At 43.4% G+C, this 22,691-nt stretch overlaps 1 protein-coding gene across 1 annotated transcript in view; it reads left to right on the top strand.

Annotated features, from left to right (window-relative positions):
* FOXP1 (forkhead box P1) overlaps positions 1-22,691 on the top strand; it is a 174,610-nt gene that overhangs the window by 12,687 nt on the left and 139,232 nt on the right. The window contains exon 2 of the mRNA XM_077770637.1: positions 6,383-6,484. Within this exon, the coding sequence (XP_077626763.1) occupies positions 6,383-6,484 (102 nt within the window). The remainder of the gene's footprint in view (positions 1-6,382; positions 6,485-22,691) is intronic.

Raw genomic sequence — 22,691 nt, 5'->3', positions numbered from 1 at the left:
AGGAAAAGAAATGAGAGGAAAGGTGGCTGACTCAGAGCGGCCTTTGAAGCTGGGAGCGGGACAACTTGTCAGGGCAGACAGGAAATAACCGACTTTTCTCCACTGGCCCCTCGCGCACGCTGCCTTCATTCTATTGGTGTTCGGGACCTCACACCCAATTGAGGAGATTCACTCTGAGCTGGTGTGAATTATCTGTGAGGAGAAACACATATTCAGAGTTTGGAGCTCGTTTCAGAGTCACAGAAAGAGGAGCACAGGGATGTCTTTTGTTTTCATGTCCCAGTTCTTTTTGGAAGCTCACATAGGACTTTGAGCTCTAAGAGCAGCGAATTAGTAATGTCCTTGCCTGTCAGCTAAGTTCTAAAATTATTTGGGGCAACTGATCGCAAGCTCTGTTTTTATAAAACTGTGTCCAGTGGACTCTTCAGGGAATCTCAGAATACAGAAAGCACCCCAAGGCATGGGTTGGGCGAAGTTGTCCTGTACGGGGCCAGATAGGAAATATTTTAGCCTGTGTTGAAAGTACGTACCTCTGCTCTGGGATACAAAAGCAGCCACAGGCAGCATGTAATCAAACGAGCATGACTGTGTTCCAATAAAACTTTATTTGTGGATACTGAAAACTGAATTCCATGTCATTTTCACAGGTCACAAAATACTCTTTCTTTATTAATTTTCCAACTGTTAAAGTAAAAACCATTCTCATCTCATGGGCTGAATAATAACAGCTGATCATCTGGAGGATTCGGCCCAGGGGCTCTAATACTGTGCTAACCCAGGACCAAAAACACGACGGTTAGTCTTAGTTGTTGAGGACCTCCCAGGATTGGTGCTTATGTCAGGCCTCATTCCCGAGTGTTGCGTAACAACTTGTATGAGGATTTTTTCTCCTTGTGCCAGTTTGCTTTATCTACGTGCGCATGCATATCAAAGTCATATTTTATGTAAACTTATTGATGTTTCTTAGAATACGGTAAACATGTTTTTGAACATTGGCTACCTCGATAAACAGGCTAAACATGGGGAAACCTATCTCCTAAAATATTAGCACCTGCTCTAAACTTCAGCTATAAATAGCTCAAAAGTTGTAAACATGCTTATGTGAAACACAATTTGTCGATAACAGATGGCAGTTATTTGCCAGGAAGGCTCTGATGAGAAAGATGTAATTTGGAACCATTAGAATCGGGGCTGTGTCAGAAAGGTCCAGGCCCAGTTAGCCTAAAAGTGTGGCCTGCCAAACTAGCAACCAAGTACCTACTCCCTGACTCTAAGTACTCAGAGCTGGTTGTGGCCCGTAGAGAAATGATCAAAAGGCAACTTCAACCCCTTGTGAAGAGCAGGGCATAGGTGGCATCCACGGTAGAGAGGGAAGCTGGCCAGGCCCCAGATGAAGGCCACGCATACTTCCAGCCCTCTCTCTGTTCACTCACAGAGCCATTTATTTTAGCCCATTAAAGGAAAATAAATGTGTGTGCATCTGGGCTTTAAGTGCCTGGTTTTATCAGCCACCCCTCTCTATGACATCTTCAAACTACGTCTTTCTTGTAACCCGAGCCTAGCACTCAGCACAGTACCACGTTGTCCAGTGCCAGACGATTGTCCCATCTCTTACAAAGGAAGTGTTGACTCAACCCAGCCCAGGAACTACCATCAATAGTAAAAGGTCTCCAGAGATGGGATGGGACCTTTTAAGTTATTTACATTAGCAGTTGGTCTGGAACTTGAGTCAGAGTTGATCCTTGGTTCTTAAAAGATAAACTCTTTGATTTATTCGTATCCTTTCTCTTTCTCTTCCTCTCTCCCGCCCCTTTCTAACCCTCTCGTCTTCTCCCTCCCTCATACACACAGAAACACAGGTCCATGCACCTTATTATTCTGTATGCAAAGGATCTAATCTTTTTGAGCAGAGTATCTTAAAGGACTTCTTTCCATATGTGACTGAGATGCTGTTACACAAATACCAAGAGTCCATCCTCATTCCTCAGTTGGAGGTTCAGGCAGTGGAGGTTCAGGCAGTGGAGTCTCAGATGAAGGACACTAATTTCATGTTGATGGATGTGACAGGGGAAAATGGCTATCGAGTAAGTATGTGTGAGAACCCAGTAGGTTTCTGGTGCATCTTCCAAAGGGGAGCCCATCAGTCATTCCAAATTTTCCACTGACCAACGATGAACATGACAATAAACATATTTTACTTCCTACAGGTGGTAGATACCAGAGATTCATATTACAAATGGCATAATACAATTCATATTAATATGATAATTCTTATATGTGTACTCCTATACACTAAGGACTTACTCCTCTTCCCTTTTATGACCATTTAAAATCTAGATTACAGTGATTTATACACAATAGAAATCAGAAAAAGAAGTGCCCTTTGATGGTTGATTTCACAGCATTTTAAGTTCTAACAAATTGTTTTAAAATACTAGGTGAGGGAGCACCTGGGTGGTTCAGTCAGTTAAGCATCTGACTCTTGATTTTGGCTCAGATCATGAAATCAGAGGCTCCTGAGGTGGAGCCCCATGTCTGGCTCCGTGCTGACGTGGAGACTGCTTGGGATTCTCTCTCTCCCTTTATCTCTGTCCCCATCCCCACTCACACTTTCTCCCTCTCCCAAAATAAATAAATAAACTTAAAAAAATGCGTGGTGAGACCTCAGTTGCTTTGAGGGCGGGGGAGAATAGATGTAGTACTTTGTTCAACCTTTGTTTCCATGATCTCGATAAGGCCAGGGAATTCTGGTGGGGCAGCTCATTACAGGTCAGATGGGGGTGAATAATATGCACTTGTGTTGCCTCTCCATCCCAAATATTTGCAATTATATTGGCTGTTCGCATTCATTTTGAGAATAAAATTTGGAAAACCAATTTGCACATACCTTCGTCTTTAGCCTTCTCTCTTTGGTAGTTTGACTCAGATATCCGTGTGTTCCTGCAAGTTCCTCAGCCTTTTCTGCCCTGTGCTGCTGTCTTTCATTATCTTTCTCTAGCAAGGCTCGGTACGAAATGCCATGAGGGAGCTGCAGTTCATTACGTGACTGGTTACGTTTGTGTGCTCCACATTGGGTCCAAAAAAAGATACTACACACCTACATGACTTTTTTGCTTAAAACCGGCACAATAATTGCCAGGCTTTCACCAGCTAATTTTGAAATGTATAGCGCCAACTCAATAAACAGTCATTAAATACTTAGGTTTGAGTCCTTCGCTTAAACCATGCAATGTTCTAATGAAAACTTAAGAATAGTTTGGTGTGGTGGTGNAAGAGAGGAGTTAACTGTACAAATTCTCTGAGATTTGGTTAGTTAAAATTTGAATACCTGGGGCACCTGGGTGGCTCAGCCAGTTAGGCATCCAATTCTAGATTTCAGCTCAGGTCATGATCTCCCAGTTCATGAGGTCGAGCCCCAAGTTGGGCTCTGCAATGATAGCGCAGAGGCTGCTTGAGATTCTTTCTCTCTCTCTGTCTCCGTCTCTCTCCATCTCTCCCTTTCAAAAATAAATAAATAAACATTTTTAAAATTGGAACACCTCCAAATACTCAGTGAAACATGGTAAATCATTTTAAAACATATTAGTGAGTTTGGAGTTTTCGTCGCTTGACCTTTGTTTGCTTGCTCTGTTTGAGTATCCAGTGCACCTAACCTTTTTACTCTTCCCCAACATACCTTCCTCTGCACTCTCTCTTCACCGTCATCTATGGCTCCTCTCTCTGCCTTTCCGGCTAGCGGCCAGACCCTGCTTTGCTGATCCGTCCATTCTTACTCCAGGAACTCTGAAGTGAGCACTTAACATATGTAGCGGTGCCCTTTCCTACATGAAAAAGCTATAAAGCCCTCATGTGAAATAGTTAAGGGAACATATACAGTAGGAGGAGAGGCTTCTGCTCCCGCAGGCACCTTGCAGAGGGGACTATTTTTCTTATATGATATAAATGAAATCCTCACTCTGCCCACTTTTACACCTACGCATGTACTGAGCGTCTCCAAGGAGACCAGGAAACCCGGAGTCCAGTGATGGTGAAGCCTCCTCAGAGACAGCAGGTTGGAGTCTCGGGCATCTCTCCCAGGCATCGTGGCTTCCAGATGCCCCACTCAGACAGCCTCTCTGCTGGAGGCCCTTCGAGGCAGGCTCTCTTGAACAAGTCTCTCCCTTCCCAGACGCAGTAGCCCGTACGTTACATCTGAAGGGGCTGGTGCTGGGGAGTTCAGTAGGCAGGATCCTCCCTGGGACAAGGGGGTGGGCGGGGCAGGGAGGTGGGACGGAAGGTGGTATCTTTCCCAAGATCTTCTCTTTGTCACCCATTTGTCTGTGCATCTGTCTCATTACCTCCCTTCTTACACAGAGGTACCGCCCAACCTTACAAAATGTCTTTAAAATACTCTTTGTTTTAGTGGTATAGCTATGAGCTCAGTTCGGTGAAATCGTCCTTAGAGAAGTACTACTCTTGCTGATGGAACGTTTGTAATCGTGAACAGTGATCCTCATGGCCACTCCCTTTTCCCTTTGCTCTGAGTTCAACACATAGGGACCTCCGTGACACCTTCCCCTTCCCCCACTCCACGGCATCACTGTCACATTTCTTGGAACTATATACATTATTTTCTTATAGAAATGAAGCCTCTGTTTCTCTTTGAGGAACACCCTGCCATCCTAAGTCCCGCATGCACACCTCTTAAGACTTAGAGTATCAGGTCCATTTGATACATTGACCACATCGGTGTGTACATCTCCTTTTAGGCACAAATAATTAGTGACTTTGAAGAAATTTTTATTCATGTAAGCCCCACGAAATCCCATTTTGTCTCTAAACTCTAAGCACGTCATTAATGAACATTCCTGGCATACCTTGCGCGTGAACATTCTTGGCTCTCCGCCAAATTGACTCCAATAATCTAACTTTGCATGTGATTTTTCTAGCACGGTGTCTGCAAACTTCAGTCTTCTGTTGCTGGTCCGCTGCCCTTTTTGGAAAGGTGCGGCTACCTATTATTTCGGTCAAATTCTTTGACAGTAAATGTCCTCAGGAGGGTTTATTGATGACACTTCCCTTACTTGAACTTTTCAGAAAAATTGGTCAGTCTGTATTCTGCCCTTGGGGGGACTCTCCTATTTTCCTTTTGCTTTATCCCCAGTTCATATTTGTCCTCCAATCTCTGCCTTTAAATAAAAACCACCCATAAGGGCGCCTGGGTGGCTCAGTCAGGTAAGCATTCAACTCTTGATTTCGGCTCAGGCCGTGATCCCAGGGTCAAGGTGTCAAGTCCCACATTGAGCTCCGCACTTAGTGTGGAACCTGCTTAAGATTCTCTCTCCCTCCCCTCCTCTCTCCCTCTCCCTCCCCCTCTTTCTCTCCCCCACTCCCTCTTCCTATCCCTTTCCCTCTCTCCCTCTCCCTCCCCCAAAAGTCCCCCCAAGTATAAATAAATAAATAAAATAAGACCCACATCGGGGCGCCTGGGTGGCTTAGTCGGTTAAGCGTCCGACTTTCGCTTAGGTCATGATCTCGCGGTTCGTGGGTTCGAGCCCCGCGTCGGGCTCTGTGCTGGCTGCCAGCTCAGAGCCTGGAGCCTGATTCGGAGTCTGTGTCTCCCTCTCTCTCTGACCCTCCCCTGCTCACGCTGTCTCTCTCTCTCCTAGAAATAAATAAAAATATTAAAAAAAAAATAACATCCATCTGTTTTAAAAAAAAAAAAAGACCCACATCAGAAGCTTAAAAAAGTCATTTTGTATTAGACATAATCAGTTTCATTCACAGGCACATACTGTTCCCTCGGAGTTGACTTAGAGGTCACATTTGCTAAGTTTTTTTTCACATATGGTCTTTCGAGGTCACCCTGGGTATATCTTACCTGCTTTGATCTCACTTCTCAAATACCTTTATCCATAGCATGGTTCACCATTTAGTTTTTCCTCTTCATTTTGGCTTAAAAGGGACCAAAGTCTTACTTTTGACCTAAGTTCCCAAGGACCCCCAAGAAAAATTGGAGGATAAAGGTGTCTCCCAAAAGAGCCTATTGTCCCCTAAGACTTTGTCTTTTGCCCAGGTCCTCCTTGGCCTCTCCGCCTCCCTTCCTCCGAGTCCCATTCATTCTTGGTTCAAGTTTTATGTGGAAGTAGTGTCTGCTTAGATGGATTGCTCTGCCTAAGGAAGGGTCAGTGAAACTGACTAAATCAAGGAAAATGTCAACAAAGTGTGGAAAGTTTTCTAACTTAGACCAATGGGAAGTTTCATCTGCTGTTTCATGCACCCAGGATTGCAAAAGTCACGATCCCGTCCCAAAGTGTCCTTCCCAGAGTCTTCCTGTATGTAAAAGAAGCCCTCCACATGGGTGGTACTCACACAAACGTGTTTCTCCCATTTTCCCTTCCAGGCACTTCAAGTGGCAAGACAGCTACTCCTTCAGCAGCAACAGCAGCAGCAAGTTAGTGGATTAAAATCCCCCAAGAGGAATGACAAACAACCAGCCCTTCAGGTGAAAATTCTTTTTTAAAGAAAAAATGACATTATACACTTTGGGAGAGCCGAAAAGCAATTCAGAAGTCGATTGTGTTAGGGGTGGCCAATCCTGTTCGAAAATCTTGTGCAGAAGATGTGTTTTTAGTTTACCAGCAGAGTATGACATTTCGGAAAAAAGGACTATTTAATCAAAAGCGCGGTTGTTGGGAGGAGGGTCTCCTAATGAGATGATGTAACAGGAGGGAGCGTGGTGGTAGGTGTGGGCTGCTTAAGAGGCACCATGTCGCACCAAGGAGAACAAGTTCCTGGTACCCAGGATAGGTCACCTCATTGTTTCATGATGGGGCTAGAAATGCGGCACATGCACTGTTAGTGCAGTAGTTTTCCATTGGGGCAGACTAACCCCCCCAAGGGGACAAAGGGCAATGTCTAGAGACAATTTTTTTATTGTCTCACGGGGGCATGGGTGCTACTTAGATCTAGTAGGTAGAGGCCAGAGATGCTGCTTAACTGATCCTATAGTCCAAGGGAAGATCACCCACATCACGGAATCATTTGTCCCCAACGTATCATAGGGTCAAGAACTATTAGTAGGGCTGAGGCAGATACGCTGCTTTTCATATACTTAGTAACCAGTTACTAGTGACCTAGTAGCCAGCATAATACACACTGTTCTTTAGTGGATGTTTTCTGGATCATTCATAAAAAATGGCAAGCAATTTTTACGTAAAGATTTCAGAAAAGACTGTTTTAGCAGCTTCTTACTTCAGGCGCGTTGAGGGCAGAGCCGCACGGGACAGAAGTGGGTTTGTAAAAATCTAATTGGAATGTTGGACTTGGAGCTGAAAATTGTAGCAGATATTTCAAAGAAACTCGATAGAGGGTGTTGATACTCACATTCAAGACAGGGCACTGGTAGGTGCTCCATGGTTCAGCTACTCATGTAGCCGAGAGTGGACATCCTCAGAACAGGAAGTAAGTAGGACTTTCCCACACGGGACACTTGGGGATGGAATTTGTCAGCAGTAGCTGCCGGGTGGAATTTGGCACGAGCGACTTTGATCACGAGGTCCACCCAAGTTCTAGCTCGTGTTGACTTCTCTCAGACCAGAATGAAGCAATACCAGTTCCCAGATTATCCTGCAAAGATCTGACCGACGTTGGGGAGCAAGTCCTACTTCGACTACGTCTCCTTGGGAGAGCGTCACTGTCTAGAGCAAGTTCGACAGTAAAGTAACACTTTATGGGAACAGTTGGGTGACACCATGTATTGTTGACTAACAGTTAAGGACACAGGTAGTTCTGTCGTAAACCGCCATTGGCTCTCTGTCGGCCTTTCCTCGCGTGTGAGTGCTGGGGACATTTTTAATGAGGTGCAGTGCCGTCGAGGTCCCGTGTCAGGTGCCGTAAGAAGTGCTTTGTTGTGCAGATGTCTTAAGAACAGCTCTGGAGGATGAAATATGACTGTGTTGACCTTTCAGCTGTGAGCTTATTTGTCAGGATTCAAATAAGTTGAAAGGATCAAACTGAACAGTTTCCGTAGTCAGACTGGGAATTGTGTTTCAGAGGTCAGCGGCGGAGGCCACATTGCGGATTCCAGAACATAGCCAATTGTTGGTACATATTAAAGTGCTGGGGCATCTCCTGCAGACAGAGACACAATTAAAATTCTAATTTATTAATGTATACAGGGAGCTGGCCCAGCCTGTCACTCAGTGATTCAAATGACTGTCCATTCTTTTGGCCTCCCTCTTGGAGTTCTAACCGCCTTAAAAATACCGTTAGTCGTCTTGAATTTATCAGACCTCAAGTGCATTGGAAAAATGACAATATATTATTGGGCGGAGGTGGGAATCTTATACGTAGTAGAGCTTTGGTTAGGAATAATTTTAAAAAGTACACACATACACAGTCTGCCTGATGCACTGCTCTTCAGGATTGAAGATCATTTGTAATTTTTTTTTATACTAGACTTATATTCCCTCATACTTGCTTTTTAAAGACATATGGCATTTTTAGGTAACTTCTTTTCCAAGATGAACGAAGTTGCTTTAGGGCTAAATATATGAAGTAAAGTTTCAGGGGATTTCCTTTTGAGGGCTCTTTTTCTTGCCCGTTATAAGGTTTTCAGCCACCAGAAGAGTATGATACAGAGAGCTTCATTTTTCTTGGCAAAGACAGTGTCAAAACCAACCTAACACATTCTGCTGAGCACTTCAGTCTGTATAAAAAGTGTGGGGCGAGGGGGCCATCTTGAATGCTGGTTTTGCTAAATAAGATGTTTTGAGTCCCTTCCCACCCCTCTGTGGGAGAGTTGACAAGCATAGAATTTAGACCAGCTTTGAGAGTTGATTGGGGGGGGAAATAGTAGGTTGACTGTGCGCGTGCGTGTGTGTGTGTGTGCGTGTGTGTGTGCGTGCGTGTGCATCATAGGCTACATCTTGTCAGCTGCCTGGTAGGGTCATGCAAATTCCCCAGGCTTTATTAGGTTGGCTGACCTTCTACAAACAGAAAGGAGGAATTACTAACCTAGGTCACACGGTGTATTACCTCCTTATGAAAGTACGTATATAGACTCGGTGATTCACAGAAGGAATAACCTTCAGAAAGATCCCTTGCCATCCCATGTCCTCGCTGGGGCACCCCAGCCAATGGGGCTCTCAAATGAGAGGGAAATCCTATCACAGATCTTACCAGGGTTCATTTCTGTTGTGCATACCCTTCACAACCACACCGAGAGACCTATTTTAGCAAATTTCAGATCTTCCGCATCGAGGAAGGCTTGACAGGGAACAAGAATTTGATCTACTGATTGCTTGAGGGGAAAAAAAAAAAAAAGAAACCCAAATCCCCAAATATACTGTGACTTATATTTTAGGCATATCTCACACTTCTCTGCTTTATGTTTGGCAGTGCTCTCTAGTTTCACAGGCTGATGATAACAAACAAAAGAGAATGGAAAGTTAGAGGAGGCTCTGAGTGGTTACTCGATAGAGATCACAAAATGTAGTCAAACATCAGCAATTTGGACTAATTTCAGGATGATGAGAGTAAATAGGAGTGAGAAACGTTCTCTCCCGCTACACGTACAGACCGAAGTCGGAGCTGGCCACATTCTTGGGCGACGTGTGGTTTATATAATGAAGACATTAATTGGTATAGATACTGCTTTTGATGTTCTTAAAAAACATTCTACTCGGTAACCTAAACAGCCCCTTATTTAGCCTCTTGAGCTGCCTTGCAAAATTTTTTTCTTTTAATAAATGACACAAATGAAAATTGAAAATTGGCCCCGTGGTAAATTCAGGATGAGGATGACCTGAATTTATTAGAGATGACTTGGTGAGCATTTCTGGATCCGCCGCCACACACACGGCACCCTGCTGATGCTTATGTACGTAGGAGACCGTCAAGGGTACAGACCCTGCCCTCAGGATGCTTAGAAGTTGCCAAAGAATTAGCAAGGTTTTGTTGCAGAAAAAGAAAATTGTATGTGGGTAAAAATAGTCGACTTGCTTTTCTAAATATTTACATGCTTCTGAAGATTGCTTGAACAAATGAAGTAAATGCTTAATGGTGCAGGTGTGCTCGTAACCTTGAAAACGTGTAACTTTACTGGCTGAAGATTAATTTGTGAGTAGATGAGCAATTTTATTGATTGAGTTTTGGAACTTTGACCACCATTTCTGGGTAGTAATTCATTTTGGTTCTTTAAGCATTTTAGTTGTTGGCACGAGTACATAAACTGGAAGGAAATCAAATGACACATTTTCTCCTAAGAAAGTAAAAGTACATGTGTATTCTGGCAGCATTAAAGTTAGGAAAGAAAGTAAACCTTGTGTGTTGCTTACAGCGGAAAGCTGACCACAGTTTCAGGCCGTCTGTAAAGAATTTGAACTTGAAACCAGTCATCTGAGACGCTCCCCTCCTGCCTGTCCTCTCCCTCCCAAGGTGACATCATTTAGGAGCCCCTCATCCAGGAGGCCATTTCCCTGGAAGGAAGGGTAGCGAAATCCACTGGAAGTAGAATCGCATCGTCCCGTTGGAAGCTCACGATTATAATGAGGACTCCTGCTTGAGGTAGAGGAGGTTAAAATACGAGATTCAGCAGGTGGTTTTTTTTTTTTCGCTTTTAGCATTTTTATTTGCCGTTATATAAAACGTGCTTTAAGCAGCATTTTTGCTTTGCATTAATGCCACATATAATCTTAGTACCTCATATCATTTCCACGCTATCCACTAAGGAATAAATGGGTAAGAGGAAACCTTTAAAGGAAACTACAATTTTATGTTGCAGATAGTGAAATGGAATGGTTTTTGAAATACTGACCCTTAAAAAATACTCCTGCACACGGAATTAGTAGAAGTGGATATAATTCAGGAGAAGGAGGCGAAAATTGTTTTAAATGTCTAAAGTTAACGTTGTCTGGAATCGGCATCTCTGACATGAAATTGAAGGAAGTGGTGAAATTTGGATGCCTTGTAAGATGTCATTGTGATCACACGACTTTGGAGAGTCCCAAACCCCTAAAAAATCGATCTTGATAAGAATCAATAAAATACAAATGATGCTTTAAAAATGGTTAATATGCCTTTCAGATTACACACACCATTAAAAATAGGATAGAAGCAGTGACCCCTCCCCTCAGAAAAATGCACAGGCTCACAGAATTTTGTATTCACTGGTAAGAATTTCCTGAACCTCAAGAAGTCCATCCCGTGACCCAAGCCAAATACTCTTGCTTTCAGAATTTTTTTTTCTAAAATAGTATGCTTTGGGGCACTTGGTGGCTCAGTCGGGTGAGTGTCTGACTTCAGCACAGATAACGATCTCACAGTCGTGGGTTCGAGCCCCACGTCAGGCTCTGTGTTGATAGCTCAGAGTCTGGAGCCTCCTTCCGATTCTGTGTGGGTCCCTCTCTGTGACTTTTCCCTGCTCATGCTCTGAGCACAACTGTTAAGAAATAAACGTTAAGAAAAATTTTAAAAAATTAACATTTATTTATTTTTGAGAGTGAGAGCAAGGAAGGGACAGAGAGAGAGGCGATGGGACTCGAACCCACAAACCGTGAGATCATGACGTGAGTCAAAGTCAGACACTTAACTGACTGAGCCACCCAGGTGCCCTCCCAAAAAAATTTTTTAGTAAAGTAGATAATAAAATAGTGTGTTTTGTCCTTGCCTCTGAATTTCTGATCTGAGTTGTAATATAATCAGTTAGCTCATTTTTGCCGGTTCAGCTTTAGTATTTAGGATGATCCTATATCCTGGTCTTTTCCAGGATATCCCTAGTGTATGCCCGTTGCATGTGCGTATTTATTAAAAATTCTCACTCTTTGAAAGTACCTTAGTTTGGACATGAATTACATGGTCACCTTACATATATCTAAGCATTAAAATTCAAGTGTCATGCTAGTGTTTTAAATGTAAGCATGTCTTTGTCACCATATGCATATGTCACTGTATGCAAAGATAATTAACATTTAGTATGCGCTGAATGTGAACCATCCCCATAGCTACCCTGTGGTATAGGAATGCCATTTTTTTAATTTTTTAAATATTTTTACTAATTTTTGAGAGCGAGAGAGAGAGAGAGACAGCGTGAGTGGGGAAGGAACAGAAAGAGAGAGGGAGACAAAATCTGAAGCAGGCTTCAGGCTCCCAGCTGTCAGCACAGAGCCTAGCGCGGGGCTCGAACCCATGAACCGTGAAATCATGACCTGAGCCCAAGTCGGACACCCAACCGACTGAGCTACTCAGGCGCCCCTAGGAACATCACTTTACTGTGCTATGGATGCGGAAAAGTAAGACTTAACGGAAGTTACTTGACTTGCTGCAGAGCACACAGACGACAGGTGTAGCACCAGGGTGGGAGACCAGGTTTTTTCTAGAACCACAGACCACCCGTATGCCTTCAGGAAGCTGATTATAGCTGCCCCTTCCATGTATATTTCCTCAGCATCTACTGAGTGCCCTGTTTGCCACAAATAAGCAGATTATTATATTTCCCATATCATAAGCAAAAATAAAACCAAACCAACAAAATCCTATTCCACTGTAAATATCTGGATTTCAATTAAGAGGACTAAGGCCTGGGTAATTATCCTAATTGTCGCCCTGTCCGTGTGTGTGTCTCAGCGGCGAGCAACAGCGAAGAAAAGTTACTTGTCATTCTCAAGTCTGAAGTGCTCTTCTGAGCTTTCGTGTGTTGGAACACAGAATGGTATGTTATAATCATTGTTGGGGCTAGGAGGTGGGGAGGGGCAGGGAAAAAAACATACTTGACTGGTCAAAAATGTGTAAATTGCTAACAAAATGACACATGTAATTAAGAGTGCTCCTACCATTTTACCTTGTGGTTTACACCTCCAGTGTTGAAAAAGAGAGCGACTCCCACCTCGCTAATTACCATTATCACTGAAACGCTAGGGCTGGACTCATTAGTTCTATGTGCATTTAATTAGAGGAAGGCTGAAATTGGATTTAACTTATTACTTTTTCATGGATCACTTTCTTGTCATCACTTCAAATTGGATTGCAGCCCCAGGTAACTAATTATGAGAGCCACAGGATCAAGAGTGAAAAAAAAGGTAATTAGGAATAACACTGTCGGACCCTTGCTGGTCGTCCACTTGTGCTTCGGAAAAAGGAGAAAGGGAAAAAAAAAAGCCGTATTTTGTCGTATTACAGATTAGGGAGTTAGATGTATGCATGGTTGCTGGGCATCATGGGAGCCTGTCGCCACCCATAGTGGTTTCTATGATTTACAACTGAGTTGAAGATGTCGAAGCGACATGGTGCCACAGTCAGCGCCTTAATACCTAGATTAAACTTGTAAAAGCAACAGATTGGACGTAGGTATGAGGCGTCTTCACGACTGTGTAGTCTGGGGGCCTCACATACATGATTACAACAAAGCTGTCAAGATGCCTCTGAGCCAAAGTACAGAATATTTTAAGTACAGGGAGTTAGAATTTAATGAACGTATTAATGTTCCAGAAACATCATTCATATCTGACAGGAAGACATATCAGCACAACAGTTAAGGTTTAAGGGTTTCTACATCAGGAATTGTCAAAGTTTCCAGCAGACCGTAATATTCAGACCATTTACTGTGCTTCTGGTTTGTTCTCTACCCCACCCCAATGTTGTGGATAGACTTGCTAAGGTTCAGTTTCTTCTTCCGCCCCCATCGAAAATACTTTAAAACAAATTATATTGTTTCCATGGGCAGAGCAGAATTCAGAACTGCAAGCAATCAATTTTATTGACATCGTCTGAAAAAATGTTGGTGACAGTTGCAGGATGTGAAAGGCTTGGATTTTTCAAGTTGCCAGTACTAAATGTGGCCCCAAAACAAACAAAAAAACAACAAAAAAAATTAACAAAAGAAAAATTTTTAATGTAATCTCATTACCCAAAAGTCCTGTGAGTTAGACTCTCCCAAGAAAGGATTCTTCTTTGATAGACTGTGGTAACACAATGAGAAATCTTGATATCAAGTCTGTGGGTTTCCATGAAGAAAGAAAAAGCTTTCCGGAGAAGTGAATCACCAAGGAAAGATGGCTGCCCTTTCCTTAAGTTGTTTGAAATTGGTCTTAATGCTCTGTTAATGGTAAGCAAATAATCAGGATTGGGTCTTGGGTGACTTTCAAACCTGGGTAAGTGAGACTTGCTTGTTATTTTTTTCGGAAGTAGAGACAATGATGTGCCTGCCTGACAGAGGCCACCACATTATTATTCCCAAAGCGATAAAATGCTCTTCCTGGAATTAGGAGTCCTTTTCCTTTGTGAACCTTCTGAGCAAAATCTCAAAAACCAAAATAGTAGTCATCAAGTCTAACGCAGAAAATTAAAGCTTTTTTTTTTTTTTTGGAACATCTTAAGTTGATTTAGAATTTTTGTACACAATATTCGTCTGTGGTTGAAAGGGGGCACGCCGAGGTCAAGTGATGTAGTGTTTTCCATTTTTCCATATGAGTCTCACAGTGTGTGATAAAAGCAAACTCCTTTATTTTGTAAGTCTGCAGGAATTTCTGATGAAGTGCAGAGGTCATGTTCCCTGTCAATTTGAGTAGCCAGCATTTTTTAACTACTGTTTTTTCTTCTCTTTTTTTGTGTGTCTTTTCTTCCCTGCCCCACTCCCCCCCCATAAACCATGGCACTTTTCTGACACATGCACAGTGAAGTCTTCCAATCTGAAACTCATTAGCACACAGCATTGGACCCTGTCCAGTGGTTAGAAAATTTCCTGAAGCCTAGAATAACAGCATTTGGTGTAAGCACCACAAACCGGCAGTGACAATGGGGGTACTCGCACTCCCCTGGCGCCCTGCCCGGTGGGGAAAGCCAACTGACCGTGCGACACAGTGGAGACAGAGGTTGCATGTGGGATGGACTCGAAAAGTTTGGTCCTTAGAGAAATATGCTTCTGAAATCACAAGGCAATATCTCTTTTTCCCTACGCTTATTATTTCAATTGGTTTGGAGGTATTTATCAACATTAGCTGCGGGAACATGAAAGCAAAGCCATTAGAGAAATAGGATGAAAAACCACTTCCGACCAAATAATATTTTCACCTCTGTAGCTCTTGGGCATTCCAGAACTTCTGGATTTAATTCATTCATTCATTCAGACTTGATTCGTTGCACCTCACTGTATCGACGTAACCTGACCAAGACGACATCCTCATCTTCACAGTAGACAGATTACGCGGTCCACCATGGGTCATGATCACGTAAGCCAAGTTTTCCAACAGGAAACTGAGTCCCAGAAATGGAAGAGTAATATTAAACAGCAGGCACGTCAAATTATACTTGCTAGGAGCCAACTGCGCACAACAACCGTATGGGAATCAGTGCTATTATTATTCCCATTTTACCGATGAGGAAGGTAGGGGGGAGGGCAGAGAAGTTAAGGTGTCCAGGGCCACACAGCCAACGAGGGGCAGGGCTGGGGCTCTTCTAGCCCCAGTAGTCTGGCTCAGGAATGTGTGTGCCCTCATCCAGAGCATTCTGCCCCCTCACACTGAGCTGCTGCTGGCCCTGGCAAACAGGGACAGCGAAAGGAACAGAATCAGAGTTGCTGATGCCACATGCTTGTCACTAACCACTAGACCACACTGTCTCCTAATTTGGACATATGTTTATGGGCATATTTGAAAAATAGTGCTTGTAATTGAAATATGCACTTTCTAAAGGGAAATGACGCTTGGGAAAGAGAGAAGAAAGGCGGGTATTACTCAAAGTCTGCAGACAACTCTGCAAGTAATTGTCTAAAGGCAGCCGTTGAAATTGAGAAGCAGCTTGGAAAATGTACAGTTTGGGAAATTTGTGTACCGATGTAATTACGGTAGTTGTGAGTTGATGTCATGCCTAGTAACTGTTTTTGTATTGCTTGGGCCTTTGTTACCGAGCTGTGATATCATGAGCAAACTATTATAAACATAGCATGGATATAGCATGCTTGTGTAACAAAAGATCGGGAACTTTTATTAAGTTTGTTTTCCTTGTCATATTGTAAAAATTTATTATGTGTACTGTGTATATTAGAAACAGATTCGGGTAATTCTGTCTAAATGAAGTCATCCTGGCTATTTCCAGACTGTCTGTTTTTGGTTGTGAATAATTTTCATACATCAGATGGTTGTCATATTTAGTCGCTCTCAAAATTTTAAAGAGAACATATCCCATTTTGAACTCGGGGTGGACTTTAGCCACCCTGCTTTTGGGATTGCTTGAGTTTGAAATTACTGCCCGGTAAATTATGGAGACAGAGTACCAGTCATTTCTAAAGGGCTTAGGCCCTCTCCCTTCTATCCATAACCTTTCCCCCTGCATCAAAAGAACAGATTTTTAACTACTTAAGTAGTAGAACTGAAAGCTGCCAGGGCACGACTGGGCAAAGAGTACCAGCCCTTGTCTTTTTATGTTACATCCCACTGAGGAAATTTGGTAAACATTCAAGCAGACAGAGCCCAGCATTTATCGGTGTTCATGGTAGGATGTGGATTTTATATGGGTCGTTCAAAAACTTTAGATGACTAGATCCTTCCCAGCCACCCTCACCAGCTCCTTTTGCTTACCAAGTTTTTGCAACCTGAAAATTCTGCCTGCTGCTTCACTTTTGTTTTTTGGTTTGTTTTTTTTTTTATACCATCCATTTTCCTCCCTCGCCTCCCCCATATCTGGCTTTTTTTTTCCCCTCCTCATTTTCTTGAAGCGTGTGGTCCCTAAATTCAATGGCCATGTCTCCATCCTCACCTCAACCTGATTTCCTCATGGCTAAGTCAACCTTTGGCCAACCCAGCTTTCTGGAAACTGCTGTCTTTCAGACTTGTTCAGTGCGGTACTCCAGCCCCCAACCCCACCCGCGGTCCCCACGCTGTTTTCCTGCTGTCTCCCAATTGTCTTCCGGAAGACAAATTCATACCGTCCCCCAAGGTTCGTTTCCCTTCATCTTCTCCAGTAGTGTGTCCGTTGGCTTTGGCCGACCTCGTAACTTTGTCCCCGCGAGTCCATGCCTGTTGGTACCCTTCCTAACTATCTGTCTGTGCCTCTCTACTCACCATGACAGCAACTGCAATTATCTCTAATGCAGCTGATCACTTTTGTCACCAGGCTCTATTAGTCAGAGTCATGAGTCATCATTGACTTATTAATTTCCTTCATCCCTACCACGTTATCTGTCATCAGATCTGCCATTTTCTCTTCCACTCAGTCTCTTCTGTCCATCCCTTCCTCCGTGTTTCCCTGCTGCCACCTTATTCCAGACTTCACACCTTCTGGTGACACCTGCCTCCTCTGGCCCCTCAGAGCATCACTTGTTCTTCCTGCGTATTTCCTGTTCTCCCTAAATGCCGTGTCCCTCTCCTGTGGAAAAGCTTTCAGTGGCCCTCTCTCATCTCCCATACCACGTGTAAATTGGGCTGCCTTTGTCTAGTTTCTTAGTATTCTCGCTGTGGATTAAATTAGATATCCTGAGAAGAAGGTTGTAGTCGTCTCGCTGGGAGGAGGGGCGGGAGAGGGAGATTCAGAGCCTTGATTCCTTGCATCAGGAGGTGACTCTAGGTCCAGCCCGTCGGATAACACGTCAGAGTCCCCCAAATCCAGGATTGTAAATATTGCTTGTTCTGTCACCTGCCATTTAGACAGAAGGCCCTGGTGATTAAATTGTGTTTTGAATTTAACTCCGAGAGAATTATATCTCTGTTTTCTTCAAAAGGAAACTACAAGCCCGTGTGATATGCTATGTTTTCCCTGATCTAAATTCTCTGCTGTGTTGTCCCAGGCTGCTTTTTCATTGCCCTCCATCTCCGTAGCCTAGCGGGTTCCTTGTGACCTTTTCTGGACATAGGACCCACAGCCAAGGCATTCCTTTGTCTTTACGCGGAAGAACTGCTGCATCAGACCTACTGAGGCCACTTTTAATAAGACGGCGAAACTATGTCTGATTAGTTACTGGATAGCGTAAAGGAATTGTTGCAAGTTCTAGAAACAGAATTAAGAGTCCCAGCCACACAAAGAGGTTTCATTTGATCCAGATACAGAGTGGTCTTGCCTAGAATGCTGTTTGAAGGATCCGAGAATGAGGATGGCCTCTGCAGGATCGCCGTGATTGATTAGGCATGCCTGCCATGGCACCGCAGCGGGAAGCGGTGATAGATGCGCCCACACCTGCCCAGCTTGGTGTAGACTTCGCTGACATAGTCTCTTGATCCCACACACGAGTGGGGAAGTACTTGGGATCACTTTTTTTCTGGGAAGGTTGGTAGATCCAGTGGTAACTATTCACATATTACCTAAAATTAAACATGTGCTTTGTGGTCTTCCCTGTACGCTTACCTGAGACTGAGCAAATTGTCTTCTTATCCTGAAACTGTGACAGTGCATGATCTCAAATGAGGGGCAATTTGCCTTTAAAGGCACAGGATCTCATCCACTGGCTCACCGTGTGAACTTGGCCAGGTGGGCGAGAATTTCGGAGATTTGTGTTTCAGAGCACCATGAGCGGGGGTCACATCGTGATTAATAGCACGATCTCTGACGTGAGGCCACCAGGTTTAAGTCCTAGGGCCCTTAACTGCTGTGTGACCTTGGAAAAGTAACTTACCCTCTCTCTCTCTGTTTTCTCATCTAGAGATTGTAGCTGATGACCTCACCTACCTGCAGGTGACGGTGCACGTGAAATGATTAATGCACGAAAAGTGCTTGCGCCGCGCCAGGCACATAGTAAATTCTCAGAAAAGTGAGCTCTTCCCATAACTGTATAGACTCTTTTTACAGGGAAAAAGAATACCTGTTAAACTCCAATTTATATTTTACTTCACTTGCCACTGGTCGCCGGTCAAGTCTGTGTTGTAGAAGAGTGCCCTGTGCTTCTGGTTCACACGTGTGGTGCAGTTCACTTGATGGGAAGACCCTCTGGCCCCTCATCTGTAAAATAGGGATCACCAGAGTGTCTGTCCTACGAAGCTATTGAGAAGATGAGCTGGGTTGCGTCTGTAAGCAGCCTAGAACAGTGCTTGGCACACAGCAAATTAGTCACCTAACAAATGTTTGCTGCCGCCATCATCCCGGCAACTACTGCAAACAGCATAGTCTTGGTGGAGCTCGATTTTCCTCGACGCGTCACTGTTGGCATAAATGAGGGTCACGCCCTTCTGAAATTCCCATCCTGGTCTTTCTTTTGTCCTTGTCGTCTCAGAATTCTTGTATGAACTGATGCTGGGTTCGTCTTCACAGCCGAGGCATTCCTTCCTCATCTGAAGCGCTGAAGCTGTGGCATTCTGCACCCTGCTTGGCTCAAGGAGGCGATCCCTAGCCGCCGCTTTCATTCATGAATTAGTGAATGAGCAGGTGATAAATGAACGAATGAGAGAGAGAAATAGGTCAGCCAGGAAGAAAGGAAAGTTTGATGCTGCTTTAGTGGAGAAGGCTGCAGGCTGGTCTCAGATTCACAAATCCCAAGGAACCTTTCAAGAGCAGAAACACAGCATTCAAAGAATCCAGTGTCATTCTGTCCAGGTCTTTCACAGGGTTGGTGACATGAACCTTGCCAAGTGTAGAGGAAGAATCAGAAAGCTCCTGCATTGCTGTTTGACTGCCCTAACGCTCTGTGCTTGCCTCTGTCTATTCTCTAATCTGTTTAAGGTGTAATATTAATGACATAGAGCTTTAATTCATAAGTATAGACGATTAAAGGAGACCAAAGGCAAAGTGCAGAAATGTATTTGGTGTCAAGATTAAGTTCAGCGAAGCATCGCGAAGATGGAACAGATTATTACCAGAACTGAGCGGGAAGATAGAAAATCTCCCGAAATCTCTCATTTTGAAAGGAATTGGTTTACTTGATTATTTGCAACTCTCTCACACTCGGGAAAATCTAAGACAAATGAAAGCAAAACACAGTTTAATTGAGCTATTATTTTGCAGACTTTGGCTTGGTTTCAGACAGTCTAATCAAATTGTGCTTTGCTCACACAACTAATGTTAAATGCAGCCTACCAACAGATGTTTAAAAAGAGTCTTAATTGGAAAATCTACATCCTGGATTTAGTCTGTCTCATTGAAAAAAAATAGCTGCAAATTTATATTTTCGAGGACGACATCCAGTGACAAGCATTTCCAGAAAAGATAAAGTTTTCCTCAAGGATGCCTGGTGCCTTGGGTAGAATTATCTTGAATAGTCAGAGGTGGCACTCTGGAAATTAGATTTCTTGGAAATTCTCCAGCTCTGTGCCGTATAGAGCTGTACAGAGAAATCTCCTTTATCACATTACGTCACCAGAGTCCTGTTACAATCCCTGGATTGTGTCAGGGGCCCGTGTGCTATAATTTATAATGAGCCCTTGCAAGTCATGCAAGGCACATGCTGATTGATGACATTTAAAGGTACTGTCAAGGTGGCTAGGTAATGAAGTTGACCTTCCTCTGTCGTCTCAGTTTCAAGTTTGTACGTATACAGAAACTATTTCACCTGCCATATTTGCTTGGAACTTTTCATTAAGTTTACAAAAGGAATTTGGCTTAATAGTTAACTCTTCTCTTCCTGTAGACCAGGGGTCAGCCACCTTCTTCTGTAAGGTCCGAATTGTGACTACTTGTGGTTCTGAGGGCCATCCTGTTTCTTTGGCAATATGTGCTCTGCAAAAGCAGCCATAGACAAGACATAAATCATGGGCACGCTCCATTCCAATAAAAATTTGTGTGGACACTGAAACGTGAATTTCATGAAATTTTCACATGCCACGAAACATTCTTCCTTTGAGTTTTTTTTTCAACTCTTTAGAAACATCAAAACAATTCTTAGCTCAGGGGCTCTACAGACCCAGATGGTGGCCCAGATTTGGGCTGTAATTTGCTGACCCTCTGCATTAGATGACCAGATATGATCTTGCATTTCATTGAACAAAGTTGCCTGAAGGGAATGCCTACCAAGGATTGCAGTCTACCCATCATTTACCAAGCTTTGCACCCTGACGTGGGACTATACCTGCGTCTACTTGGAAGAAGGGGCATCTTTCTCTAACTCACACAGTGGTACCACCTAACACCCAACTTTTCTTCTTTTCTCTCTTCTTGGTCTCACATCTGTCCACACACTGCAGCACATATGAGAGTAAAACAGACTTAGCTGCCAAGGTTTTTGCTAGACCATTCCACATACTGTATGGAATTAATGGAAGCAATCCTTTTAAGACCCCTGACTCCAATCTATCAGAGTATTTTCATGATATATCTGACTTGATTACATCAAAGCACTCCACCACCATCTGCCAGAAAACATCTTATAGATCTATAGATACGTTATCAATAGTTAAATAGACGTAGGATGTCTACAGTGTAAATGGATCCCCTTGAATCTACGATGTAATGGCACTGCTTCCACAGGGGACCCTCCGGCTGTGCTCAATCACACGCCGATGCAGATTTTCTCCACTGTTTGCTTTTTGAATCCAAGCATGTCTGATTTTGACAAAGTGACTTACCTCTATAAGTCTCAGTTTCTTATCTACAAAAGATTAGTCAGTGGTTCTCAACCCTAGAGGCACATCAGAATTAATATAATTTTTTATCATCATCAAGATCTAGGTCTCAAAGCTTTTTAAAATCATAGGTAGATTCCTGAACTGTGCTGAATAAGAATCTTGGGATAGGGCCCACGCATGGGTATGCTTAAAAGCCTTCATGAGTGCTTTTCATTCCCTCCCATGGTTGAAGACCACTTGTCAAGGTGACAGTTAAGTTCTTTGCCAACTTGAAATCTCAGTGTCTCTTTCATTGTGGCTTTCCCTCATTTGTTCCCCAGCCTCCTCCTAGAGTGGTAGAAATGAACTCTGACTGCATTTTACCAGTATGAGCCATCTGTGGTCATCAGAAAACTTTAAGGAATCCTTGGTCAAGAGTCTTGGCTTTGGCGTTTGGGTATTCACCCAGGGCATAGCAGTGGACAGGAGGCTGAACTTTCTCTGGAACAATTAGGTAGGCCATCCACCCTCTTAACCTTGGAGTCCCTTAGATAGGTCCAGGGAGTGAAGATAAAGGATAGTCTAGCTGGTATCACATTGAAGGTCTTTCTGGGGATTTAAAATACACCATTCATCTCCTTTTCTCTATGCAGTTGTGCATTTCTACTTTGGAATGGGCCTTTAGACTACATTTTTACACGATGTGCCTACTTTTATGATATTTCCAGGGCAGCCCAAATTGGGAACTATATAAGTCTCACAAGATCACTAACTTGATTTCCTACCGAAGTCACTTGGATACCTTTCAGGTAAGTGTTGAAATTGGCCTACATGTCAGAGTCACACCTGGTTCCTAGGAGTTTAGGGCATACCTCATTCAGGAACTCAAATGTTATTTAAAATGCGGAGTCTGTGTTTATCCAGAGCCTTTCTTCTCTCAGTGTTTTATAAACAAATACCAGCTCTGCTCCTTTTGCAAACTACAGAAAGAAAAAAACTGCCAACATGAAACCAAAAAGGCAAACTGGGCCGCTTTCCCCTCTTTACCTGTGTGTTTGCCCATATTCACGTGTGACTTCACTTTTTACAAATAGAAGCCTCTTCATTCCGCCACTGTTTGGAAATTTGGGGACTGTTAATTGCTGAAGGCAAAACAGTCTCACAGCAGCCTGGTCCATGAAGTCCACGGGGCCTTTGCGGCAGGTTTTTTGTTTTTTTTTTTTTTAAAGGTAACAGAAGGTGTTTGGGGCTGGA

This window comes from Crocuta crocuta, unplaced genomic scaffold (genome assembly GCF_008692635.1).
Source record: "Crocuta crocuta isolate KB4526 unplaced genomic scaffold, BGI_CrCroc_1.0 scaffold126, whole genome shotgun sequence".
NCBI lineage: Eukaryota > Metazoa > Chordata > Mammalia > Carnivora > Hyaenidae > Crocuta > Crocuta crocuta.
The sequence above is the reverse complement of the archived record's forward strand: the minus strand, read 5'-3'. Positions and strand labels throughout refer to the sequence as shown.